General features: G+C 36.6%; 1 protein-coding gene across 1 annotated transcript; it reads left to right on the top strand.

The window, feature by feature from the left end:
- The first annotated feature begins 1620 nt into the window (after positions 1-1620).
- SMG8 (SMG8 nonsense mediated mRNA decay factor) lies at positions 1621-9920 on the top strand. The gene is made up of 4 exons (XM_036879790.2): positions 1621-3416; positions 3955-4100; positions 4362-5234; positions 5649-9920. The coding sequence occupies exons 1-4, from the start codon at positions 1667-1669 to the stop codon at positions 5844-5846; spliced, it is 2967 nt and encodes a 988-aa protein (XP_036735685.1). The 5' UTR covers positions 1621-1666; the 3' UTR covers positions 5847-9920.
- Positions 9921-12504: the final 2584 nt, after the last annotated feature.

Genomic DNA, 12504 nt, shown 5'->3' with positions numbered 1-12504 from the left:
AACTTTTAAAATACATTAAAAAATCCACCCCTACTCCTTTCTAAATTCTTGTTAGTGAATAAGAGTTGGTTGAGAATAATTATAGAAGCCCAATATAGTTTAATGTATTAAAAATACTACCACCGTTGCATAGGGTCCCACTCTTCCTTTGAGAATTAAATGAGATAATTATTTCCCCCCCCGTTTTGTTGATACATTATTGACATATAACATCATTTTTAAGGCATATAACATAAGGATTTAATACATGTATCTATTCCAAGATGATTTCCACAATAAATTTAGTTAATATCCATCATCTAGTACAGTACTTTCTTAGCCAATTTGAAATACACAGTACAGTATTAAGTATAGTCACCATGCTGTTCATTACATCCCCAGAATTATTTATCTTATAACTGGAAGTATATGCCTTTTGACCACTTGCACCCATATTTCCGCCCCATCCTCCCCAGTCTGTTCTCCATTTTTAAGTTAGGTTTTTCTAGATTCCACATGTAAATGAGATCATACATAAATGAGATAATTCTTGATAAAGGTTTAGCACAGAGCTGCACAGTAATTTGCATTTGACAATTATTATTGTCATTATTTGACATCCCAAATAACACATTGAACACAAATTATCCACTTCCATTTCTACTTTAAAGCCAAAAGTGTTTCAAAAAATAAATCTAGCCATTCAAACCTCCAACCAACTAAATCAAATATTGAGTGTTAAAGCTTTGCACATTTCTTAAAAGGATAATTTTTTAATATTACAAATTGAAAAAAGTTCATTGTAGAAAAATTTAAACAGATATGAAAATAAAAGAGGATGTCCACCCAAAACCTGCATACAGATGTTTGTAGCAGCTTTATTCATAATTTCCAAAACTTGGGAGCAACCAAGACATCCTGCAGTGGATGAATGGATACATAAATAGAGGTACATCCAGACCGTGGACTATTATTATTCAGCACCAAAAGGAAATAGCTACCAAACCATGAAAAGACATGAAGGAAACTTAAATGCATGTTACTAAGTGAAAGAAACCAATTTGGAAAGGCTATGTACTGTATGATTCCAACTATGTGACATTCTGGAAAAAGCAAACTATGGAGACAGTAAAAAGAACAGTGGTGGCCAGGAGTCAGGGGGAGGGGGAAATGAATAGTCAGAGTCCCCAGAATTTTTAGGGCAGTGAAACCATTGTGTGTGATACTATAATGGTGAATGTATGACATTATACATTTTTCCAAACCCACAGAATGTGCAACACCAAAAATAAACCCTAACATAAACCATGGATTTGGTGGTGATAATGACGTGTGATGTGTCAATGTGCAGATTCTAACGAATGTACCACTCTGGAGTCAGGTACTGACAGTGGGGGAAGGCTATGCCTGTGTAGGGGCAGAGGGTACATGGGAACTCTCTGCACTTTCGGTTCAATTTTGCTCTGTTTCTCAAACTCTAAAGTGTATACAAATCACAAGGCGTTTTAGCTGAAACGCCAAGTTCTGGGTCAGCATACCTTGGTGAAACACTAGGAAAGGAAGAACGAAAAGGGGAACCTGAAATGAGAGGGAAGCAGGAACTGAAGAAGAGGAGGGATTTCAACATTGGACGAAAGCCGGTTGGATTTACAGGGCGGACCGGAAGGACTCTAGAGAAGTCTGCACCATGGCGGGTCCTGTCAGCTTGAAAGAGCTTCTAATGGGAGCTGCAGCCTGGACTGGCCCTGAAAGTCCCGAAGGGTCCCCTGCAGAGGGTGGGGCGAGCGTGGCTAGCGGACCGGAGCCTCCTTGGCGTGAGGATGAGATCTGCGTGGTGGGAATCTTCGGTAAAACGGCTCTGCGGCTGAATTCCGTCAAGTTCTCCCTTGTGAACACGGTGTGCGATCGACAGATCTTTCCCCTTTTTCGCCACCAAGATCCCGGGGACCCAGAACCGGCAATCAGGACCGAGTCTGGCGCTGCTGGGGAGGCTGGTGAAGCCGGGGACCCTGGCGCTGGGGCCGGGGATCCAGGTGTAGCTGCCGCGGAAGGTAACCGAACTGAGCCAGGTTCCCAGGACTACAGCCTTCTGCAGGCCTATTACAATCAGGAAAGCAAAGTTCTGTACCTTCTTCTCACTTCAATCTGTGATAACTCCCAGCTTCTGCGGGCTTGTCGGGCCCTTCAGAGCGGGGAAGCTGGAGGTGGTCTCTCTTTACCTCATGCAGAAGCACACGAGTTCTGGAAGCATCAAGAGAAGCTGCAGTGCCTCAGTCTCCTTTACCTTTTCTCCGTCTGTCACATTCTGCTGCTGGTCCATCCCACTTGTTCCTTTGACATCACCTATGATCGAGTGTTCAGAGCGCTGGATGGACTGAGACAGAAAGTATTGCCCCTCCTCAAAACAGCCATTAAGGATTGTCCAGTTGGCAAAGATTGGAAGCTAAACTGCCGACCTTGCCCACCTAGACTCCTTTTCCTCTTCCAACTCAATGGAGCCCTCAAGGTGGAACCCCCTCGCAGCCAAGACCCAGCTCATCCAGACAAGCCCAAGAAGCATTCTCCCAAAAGGAGACTGCAGCATGCCCTAGAGGACCAGATCTATCGAATCTTCCGGAAAAGTCGAGTTTTGACCAATCAGAGTATCAACTGTCTCTTTACTGTTCCTGCCAACCAAGCTTTTGTGTACATAGTTCCCGGAAGCCAGGAGGAGGACCCAGTAGGCATGTTGCTGGACCAACTTAGGAGTCATTGTACCGTGAAGGACCCAGAATCTTTGCTGGTGCCTGCACCCCTCTCTGGGCCCAGGCGATACCAAGTGATGAGGCAGCACAGCCGACAGCAGCTTTCCTTCCACATTGACAGCAGCAGTTCCAGTTCTTCAGGGCAGCTAGTGGATTTTACTCTTCGGGAATTTCTATGGCAGCACGTGGAGCTAGTTCTAAGCAAGAAAGGTTTTGATGACAGTGTGGGAAGGAACCCACAGCCTTCCCATTTTGAGCTTCCCACTTATCAGAAGTGGATCTCAGCAGCTTCAAAACTGTATGAAGTAGCTATTGATGGGAAAGAGGAGGACCTAGGGTCTCCCACTGGGGAGCTAACATCTAAGATTTTAAGCAGTATTAAAGTTTTGGAAGGGTTTTTGGATATTGACACCAAATTCTCAGAAAACCGGTGCCAAAAAGCTTTACCCATGGCTCATAGTGCTTATCAGTCAAATTTGCCTCATAATTATACAATGACTGTCCATAAGAATCAGCTTGCTCAGGCTCTTCGAGTGTACAGTCAACATGCTAGGGGGCCAGCCTTCCACAAATACGCTATGCAGTTACATGAAGACTGCTACAAATTTTGGAGTAATGGCCATCAGCTCTGTGAGGAGAGGAGTTTAACTGATCAACACTGTGTACATAAATTTCACTCATTACCTAAATCAGGTAACTCAAATTTTCTCAGCATTTTGAAATCAAAACTTGGAGCTGTATTTTTCTTCTTCTAAGAGTTTAGTTTGTTCACTATGTATTGATATTTTGAAAAGACAGCTCTACAGAAATCTAGGTACATCAGATTAAACTTTTCTGTCCTGTAAAAAAAATATCAGCTACTAATTATTTCCTTGCATTTAAAGAATGCACTGTAGGATTAGTAAAAGAACTATTGAATAATACAGAGTTTCAGAAATATATTAACATTTCTATCTTGGAGATTTTTGTTAAATGAATATTATGAAGTATAAGGTTACCATGATGATAAATTCACTTAGAAACTCTAAAACTTTATATTAGTAATATACATTATTTTATGTATTTTCACCTGCTTCTGGTATGTGTATTTTATGTTTTGTGGAGTGTTTGTTTGTTTCATTTCTTTTCCAAAGTACTGTTGGAGAGATTTTGGGTTTTAATACTATGAAATGCAAAATAAATTTGACTCTGCATTATGTATGAGAAATTAATAGTGACTTACATTTTCCAGGAGAAAAACCAGAGGCTGATAGAAATCCTCCTGTGCTATATCACAATAGCCGAGCCCGGTCTACTGGTGCCTGTAACTGTGGAAGGAAACAAGCACCTCGAGATGATCCCTTTGATATTAAGGCAGCTAACTATGACTTTTACCAGGTACACTGAATTTTTTCTTCTGTCTCTTTTTTGTTGTTGTTGTTGTTGTTAACCACTACCTGAGTAAAAATGCATATTTTCAGAAGCAAAATATCTAGAAAAGTAAATGTGACTGCAGTGTGATATGTAAAGAAGGCAAAGTTCTTTGTATGTAATTATTTGCTTAGCCGTTAATTGTTAAGCTTTTTTTTTAGAGTGAAGAATGTGTTATTTTAAATGAAAAGTTCACTGGGTTGGTTTTTGTTTTTTCTTTCTCTATAGCTTCTGGAAGAAAAATGTTGTGGAAAATTGGATCATATCAATTTCCCAGTATTTGAACCAAGTACTCCAGATCCTGCTCCTGCCAAAAATGAATCTTCTCCTGCCCCTGCAGATGCAGAGGCTGATAAACTTAAAGAAAAAGAACCTCAAACCCAAGGGGAGAGCACAAGCCTAAGTTTAGCTTTGAGTTTAGGCCAGTCCACAGATAGTTTAGGTACTTATCCAGCAGATCCACAAGCTGGGGGAGATAATCCAGAAGTTCATGGTCAAGGAGAAGTAAAAACTGAGAAGAGACCAAACTTGGTTGATAGACAGGCATCCACAGTTGAGTATCTGCCAGGCATGCTCCATTCAAACTGCCCTAAAGGTCTCCTTCCCAAGTTCTCCAGCTGGTCTTTGGTTAAACTGGGCCCTGCTAAGTCTTACAACTTTCATACAGGTTTAGATCAACAGGGCTTTGTTCCGGGAACAAACTATCTTATGCCTTGGGACATTGTCATCAGGACTAGAGCTGAAGATGAAGGTGACTTAGACACAAATTCTTGGCCTGCTCCAAATAAAGCTATTCCTGGAAAGAGAAGTGCAGTTGTAATGGGAAGAGGAAGACGGCGAGATGACATAGCTCGGGCATTTGTGGGCTTTGAATATGAAGACTCTCGAGGTCGGAGGTTTATGTGCTCAGGACCTGACAAAGTAATGAAAGTAATGGGAAGTGGGCCAAAGGAATCAGCTTTAAAAGCCCTGAATAGTGATATGCCCTTATATATTCTGTCATCTTCTCAGGGAAGAGGGCTAAAACCACATTATGCTCAACTTATGAGGCTTTTTGTTGTTGTTCCTGATGCGCCTTTACAGATAATCCTAATACCTCAGGTAAGAAATATGACCCTCTCTATCCTCAAATAAACAAAAAGGATGATGCTTGTTTTGATTATTTAAAAATTACAGGATAATATCAAAGCAATTATTTCACTAAACATGCCTCAATTTCAAGTACCTTTTGTACCTAATATTCTGCTTCCTGAAAAAAATAAATTGTGTTAATCAGTTCAGACCATCAATTCACATTATTTGGTTTCAGAGGCAGAACCTGAAGTTAAAAATCCATAGAAAAGTAGGATATTATTTGAGACCAAGTAATGTAATATTGAATATAGTTAGAGTTAGGAATACCCATTACCTACTTATCTTATATGCTCTTTGAACCTATTGTTTGTTTAGGCATTTATCTTTGAGGTATTTCTTACAGAAAAATGTAAAAATAATTCTGTTACCTGTGTTTTTCAGGTTCAACCAGGCCCACCACCATGTCCAGTATTCTACCCAGAAAAACAAGAAATCACTCTCCCACCTGATGGTCTCTGGGTTTTGAGATTTCCTTATGCATATGTGACTGAGAGAGGACCTTGTTTCCCTCCAAAGGAAAACGTGCAGTTGATGAGTTACAAGGTGCTCCGTGGGGTCCTTAAAGCAGTAACACAATAAGTGTTTTCCAGCTAGTCCTAAACTTGAGCTGGTTTTTGGTTATGTTATGTATGGGCTATTTTTTTGGTATGTGTATACTCTGTTTTCTTGAACCCAAAATGTATTTGGGTAACAGGAGTTCAGTATTTGGACAATAATTTTTCCACTATTTCATGATATTGTGATATTTATTGTAAATGGGGTGATAACTTCCTAATATTGCTTATTTTAGAATAGAACATAAAATACATGACTGATACCTGTTTTCTCATTTCTGTTTCACTGTCCATAATAAAACTTTTTTTTCTATCATGTTGAACCAAAACTTTGTTTTTGCTAAAACGTGTTTTAGCTGGGATTTTCTTTAAGATGTTGCTCCTGAAATTATCTTCAAAACAAGATGACTCAATAGGTTATCTGATAAAGGTATGTGAACATAACTGCAAAAAAAGCCCAATTGTTTGGCTCACAATTCTGGTACCTGAGTTCGATTGTTTTGTTCTTACCATTTTATTCTCAGACTGATGAGATGTCATATTTTAAATGAATTCTATCTGAATTCAACTTTTAATCCAGAATATTAATACACACTTTAAAAATCCCTATACTATACTGTGAAACAACTTTCCAACTGATACAGATCTTAATAATCTATAGTAACTTTCACCAGCTTCAACATGGTGACACTGGTAGATCACCAATTAGATAAGTGTGCAAAATAAGTTAACGTACCAAAATTCAAGTATGATTGATTATATTTCCCTGGAATACATTGATTTTGAAATGCTGAGCAAATAGAATTGGAGAGTTTAGTCTCATTATATCTAAAATACACTATTTGTTTAATACGTATGGCTACCAGCTTAAAGCAGTTACTTAGGTTTTTATTTTAAAATATCTAGGGAGAAACATGGAACTGGCAGCCAATTTAAAACTAAATTAATTAGATGTATTTTTATGCCCCTTTCACTATATAGTTTGACTAGAACAAGAAGAATGTGAACCAATATGAAAGTCATCATCTTCCTTGTTTTCTTTTATAATTTTCATTCCTTTCATATCAGTTTTAAAAACCACAATTGCTTTCATACTAAGCATACTTTTTGGTTGGTTTTATTAAATAGCACACTGCATTTGGGAAATGCAAGTAGATTGTTCTGTAGGACATGCACTAATAGTTATTTTTTTAATAGCCTCTAAGACTTGAATAACAGGTATGTAAACTTGTAGGTCAAGCTTGAACCTATTGTTTGTTTAGGCATTTCTTTGAGGTATTTCTTACAGAAAAATGTAAGAAAGTAGTTTGTAAGTGTCAGAAGAACAAACTTGTATCTTTTTGCTTCCTTTCTGGTGTCATTCTTTATCGAACAACTTTACATTTCTGCTTAAATTAATAAATGATTTTGCTTAATTATTTTTGGTTACAGAGGTCACCCTAATTTGAATTTCTTTAGAATTTTTAAATACAAAAATTTTTATGCTATTTGTATTTATAACCTGCTTAGAAGATGATTGTAGCACTTCTTTGTTTTTATCCATAAGTAGGTGTACAGACTTGCATTAGAGAAATGTGGACTATGTAGTTTGTATTGCTTACTGCTTTTCTCTTTAGTCATATATAAACCTTACTTCAACAAATTTTAGAAGTGATGATTTTACTAAAAATATTGTATTTCTTCCATAGCAGCACTTGCATTGTCCTTTGCTTAGCAGATGTCTCTTTTTTAAATTGAGATATAAGCAAATGTTTCAACTGATTGTTTTTAAACTCGGTTAGAAGGACTTCACAGGACATCCTTTGGCCTATTGGTAAGTCTTTTGATGTGTCTGTTAAAAGTTGTATAGAATAAAAATTTGTAGGAAGTAAATCATATCTTATTCAAGGAGTACTGACTAAAGGACTAACATGATAAATCTTTTTGTAAAATAAATTACATTATTCTAAATTTTTTTAATGGCTTCACATGTTGGTTTACTTAAAATTAGGTTCCCCTGCACTACTTAAACAATAAATCTATATCTTAGCAAAAAATAAGAAGACCTGCAAGGAACAGAATACCAAGGAAATGAGGAAAGTGGGACTAGGGAAGCCTGATTGAAAAAAATAACAGTAGTTATTCTTTATTGAATGGCACACAATTGTAGTAAGTATTTCATAAATATATACTTAGGTACTTAACTAAGCATTTTGCATACATTTCCTCTAATCTTCTATACACTGCAAGATAGGTATTATCCCTATTTCATAGATGAGGAAATTAAAGCATGAATTGGTTAAATAAGTTGTCAAACATCACATAGCTAAGGAGAAGCAAAGTCAGAATTTAAATTGAGGGCTCTGATTTCACATCTGTACTCTTTCTATGTTCTGCTTCTTAGAAAATATAAGAATGAAAACTACATGCCAATTCCTCCAACTGAATATTTTAACTCTGGTCTTAAGAAGTGTGAATGGGTGAATTTCTAACGTTAGAAAGATCAAGTGTGGTAGGCCCAAAACATCTTAGTTTCTTTTAAGACTGAAAGTCTTGATTCTCAAACTATATCAAGACTTTTTATTCTTAAACTCCCTCCTATTCCATATTTTCTCCTGTTTAAAATAGTTCTGTAATACACTGAAGCCAAAAAAAATTTGACTCCATCACATAGGAAATCTGGACAGTTTTACTTAATCCTTGAGTATTATTTTCTCTAAAAGGGTAATGATAGTTTCTGTTTATCACAAAGGGTGATTGTGAGGATTAAAGGTGTATACACAGGCTCCTAATAGAGGGATACATTAATGAAATCTTGATAATAATTATAATTCATCTTAAATTTACTTTTTAAAGGTATCATAATAGTGTTAGAGGTGGTATTAAGTCCTGGTTAGTATTCGTCCTACCTTTTATAATCAGGTAAACTGCCTAATACATGCAAAACACTGTGGTAAGCACCATGACATGTAGCAGTTTGTCTCTTTCCTCTTGTGTCTTTCTGTGGTCTTTTACAAACTGGGTTTAGTTTTTGTCAGTGTATGCTTCATATAAAGCAACCTCTTAAATCCTTTGGCCATATAATTGCTGTTTTTCTGTTCTGTCTCGACAACTTTGTGCCTTTCCTACAATGTGGCTAATAAAACTTCAGTTTTTGGAACACTGCATAATTTTGCACATTATGCCAAATTATGGCAAAAGGGCCAGCTAATACTCTGTGTTTAATTTTCAAAACTCTTAGTAATATTTAAGTTAGCACAGCAGGTTATTGGTTGGTATCTTAAAGTAGTTAACTGCATCTCTTAGCCTTGGAGCCCATCTAAAGCTTCAGCTTACTGATCTGTAAAATGGAGATAATAATTCCCTTATCTCAAAGGATAATCATGGTTTCTAACAGTTAAAGATTATATTAATTAAAGTGCTTACAAACTCTAAACTGTTGAATAAATATAAGGGATAGCTATTATTCCTTGTCTGATAGCTCAGACCCGATCGTCTTCTAAATACAATTTAAATATTTTTCCATGCTAAAAATAAAAAATAATCTTATCCATAGGTATAACAATAAACATTTCTGTTTGAATAGGTATAAGAAAAATTTCTAAAGTGTAAATTATATCCCATGATTCCTTTGTATTCCAAACACTCTTAGAGGACTATATTACAGCAGTCAATACCTCCTTTCTCCTACTAAGTTTTATGTACTTGGCATTCAGTGATATTTATATTTTATCCTAGCTGTTTTCTCTATATAAGTGTAAGACTAAATTGTTCATACCGTCTAAAACATTGTTTTTTGTTCTGGGGCATACGTTTGTTGTTTTTCTAAAAATGTAGTCATTGTATCTGTTGTTTAAGAATTTTTTTAAAACCAAGAGCTCCCTGAAATTCCCCCTCTGCTAGTGCTCTGCCAACCATTCGCAACATTTTAGTGAATACCCATCTAGACATCTCTATGCATATATACATATGTTGACATCTATTCAATTTTACATAATTGTAATCAAAATACATCTCTGTTCTGTAATCTCTTTTTCACTCAAGCATACAACGTAGCTATTTTTCATGTCAATAAATGAAAGTCTGTTAATGGCTGCATCATTTTCCTTTATCGTAGTTTACATAATCTGTCTTTATTGTTTGATATTCAGATTATTTCCCATCTAGAGCTCCTACAAACAGTGATGGAACACCATGGTGCCTACATCTTTATTAATGCTTGTGAGGTTTTCTTTGCAGAATAAACTCTTAGACCTAGGATTGATGGGTCAAGAAATATACACATTTTACAGTTTGATACGTATTGCTAAATTGTCCTACAGAGAGTTAAACTATGCTGTTATAAAATCAGCTACTAGCCGTGTCATTTTGGGCAAAGTAGTTAATCTCTCAGACCCAGTGAAACAGGCTGTGTCTGACACCTTTTCTTTTTCAACATTGACTGTGATAATTGACTGCTTGTACTAATTTCTTTTATTGGTTTAAATAATGTCTTATTAACTTTGGCACCCTTTGTAAATTTCTCTCAAAATATGATCTCATTCATCTTGGAAGACATATCTGATTTTATAGTGCAAGATTCAAAAGATGCTCTTCTATTACAGTTTGCTTGTTCTTTCATTAGCTTTAATGCTCTTGAGCTTCCAATATGGTTTGCGTGCTGCTGCTTGGTTATTTATTTTGAATAATTTTGTACATTTTCCCCAAATATGTTTGTAATATTTTAGAGAAAAAAATTCTCCTTCTGACATAATAATTTACTTATATAGGATACTTTTAATGCTTTCATTTTATTTCATTAGATCCTCAAAACAACCCTATGAGGTTAGATACTATTATCCCCATTTTATAGATGGGGAAACTGAGGCTTAAATTAAGTGATACACCCAAAGTCACTTAGCTTGTAAATGGTATAGCTATGTCTATGGGTTTCTTGACAGGCAGAAATTTTCTCTACCCTTCAAAGTTCTTGCTGGTCTAAGAATCAGATTGATATGGGACAGATTAGCAAGAGAAAATCAAATTTAATTTTACACGTACAGGAACCCTACATACATAAGAGGTTCAAAGACAGAAAGGTAAAATGAGGTATAAATGCCACCTTGAGCTAAGGAATGGAATAAGGGCCTGGAACTTCGAAGCGGAGGGAAGCAGGTGGGCAGTCAACTGTGTCTATGTGATGGAGCCCCCAAAAGGCTCTGGTACCAAGGTTCATCTGAAAATACGGGCACAGGATTATACAATCTGAAGTCTTCCAGTCCAACTCCCTCTTCATAGGGATGGAGAAACTAAGAAAACTGAGGCCCAGAAACAGTGAACAAAGACAAGAAACTACTTCTAACTCATTAAGAACTCTTCATGATACCACACTGATTTGATCCAATTTCTTCTTATATGAAATCCTAATGCTAACTTTAGTGTAATGAAACAGAACACAATAGATCTTTATTATTTGGAGGTGAAAAAAAAACAAGAAACAAAAAACAGGGTCGAGGGCAGTCCACAGGCAGATTTGCCCTGCCATACAGATGGGTCATTGAGATAAAATTTATCTCTGGTGATAACTGCTATTCTGAGAAAACCCCTCAATTTAAATTCTTTTAGGTAGTTATAGGAGGGGCATAAGTTTCCCTTATGCCCTTGGGGTCTTGATTACCTCAGCTCAATATAGTCCATGTGCCAAAGTGGCACATTTTGGGGAGGCATGTTCTGAACCCCTTTAGATTCTAAGTTCAGGACTCTGAAGCCACCAATGCCTCTATATTTGAAGGTTAAATATTCTTAGTTACACAGATTTGATATTTTTGATATATACTACTCATCATAAATAGTAGTCATATAATTTAAAGAATAGTTGCTATCAGGTGAGATTTGGAAAAGGGAAACAGAAATATATGTATCAGCTAACCTATAGGATATAATTTGACAGTCCTAAACAGATACTTAACAATGTGTCTGTTTAACAAGGCAGTGTTTTTCAACTTGTGAGTTTCCTTAAAATGTTTTAAATTGGGTGTGTTTGAAGATTCTTAACCTTAGTTCTTATTCTTATACAAAGGCCTTGACATTTCTTTAGGTACTTTGGAGTTAGATCAAGAAATAGACTACTAACCATGGCACACTGATGCAAAAGTCTGTTTCAGCTACTTTTTAAAGTCTAATGAAGGCTCCTGTTTTCAAGAATCTTCTAAATTTATTTACTCTTAAAGAAAGCTAGAAACTTTGGGAACCAAGTTCGTTAATACAATGTGAGAATTGGAAGATACCATTTGGTAAAAACTTCCTCATTGTACAGATAAACAGACTCTTGCTTAAGGCCAGAGTCAAGAATCACAAGATTTTAAATAATCTCTCTGCCATCTACTTCTGTGGGAGACTTAACTCTTGCCAGAATTTCTCCCTCAGCCCTGGATTAAATCTTTTGCATTTAAATGTGGCTCTTAGAGCAGTAGTTTGGAACGTGTGGGTCAAAAGGGAAACCGGTGGGCCAAATGGAATTGTTTCCATTTTAACCAAGATTTTTAAGCGATAACGTATAACTCTGCCAGCGTTTTCTTACTTTAAATGAACTTTGTAAGTCAACAAACATTTCTTGACAGCCTTACAAGGCATGGGGATTGCATTTTCACAGTGAAATGAGAGACGAGTTTGTCTCTCAAATATTTGATAAACTAGTGCCTTTCATGGTATGTGTGACACCAGTG

Source organism: Manis pentadactyla, chromosome 4 (genome assembly GCF_030020395.1).
Source record: "Manis pentadactyla isolate mManPen7 chromosome 4, mManPen7.hap1, whole genome shotgun sequence".
Classification (NCBI taxonomy): Eukaryota; Metazoa; Chordata; class Mammalia; order Pholidota; family Manidae; genus Manis; species Manis pentadactyla.
Note: the sequence above shows the minus strand (reverse complement) of the source record. Positions and strands in the feature narration are given on the sequence as shown.

Coding starts and splice junctions, on each gene's coding strand:
- SMG8 (XM_036879790.2), top strand. CDS start 1,667: ATGGCGGGTCCTGTCAGCTTGAAAGAGCTTCTAATGGGAGCTGCAGCC. Junction 4,101..4,361: donor CTAACTATGACTTTTACCAG/GTACACTGAATT, acceptor CTTTCTCTATAG/CTTCTGGAAGAAAAATGTTG. Junction 5,235..5,648: donor AGATAATCCTAATACCTCAG/GTAAGAAATATG, acceptor TGTGTTTTTCAG/GTTCAACCAGGCCCACCACC.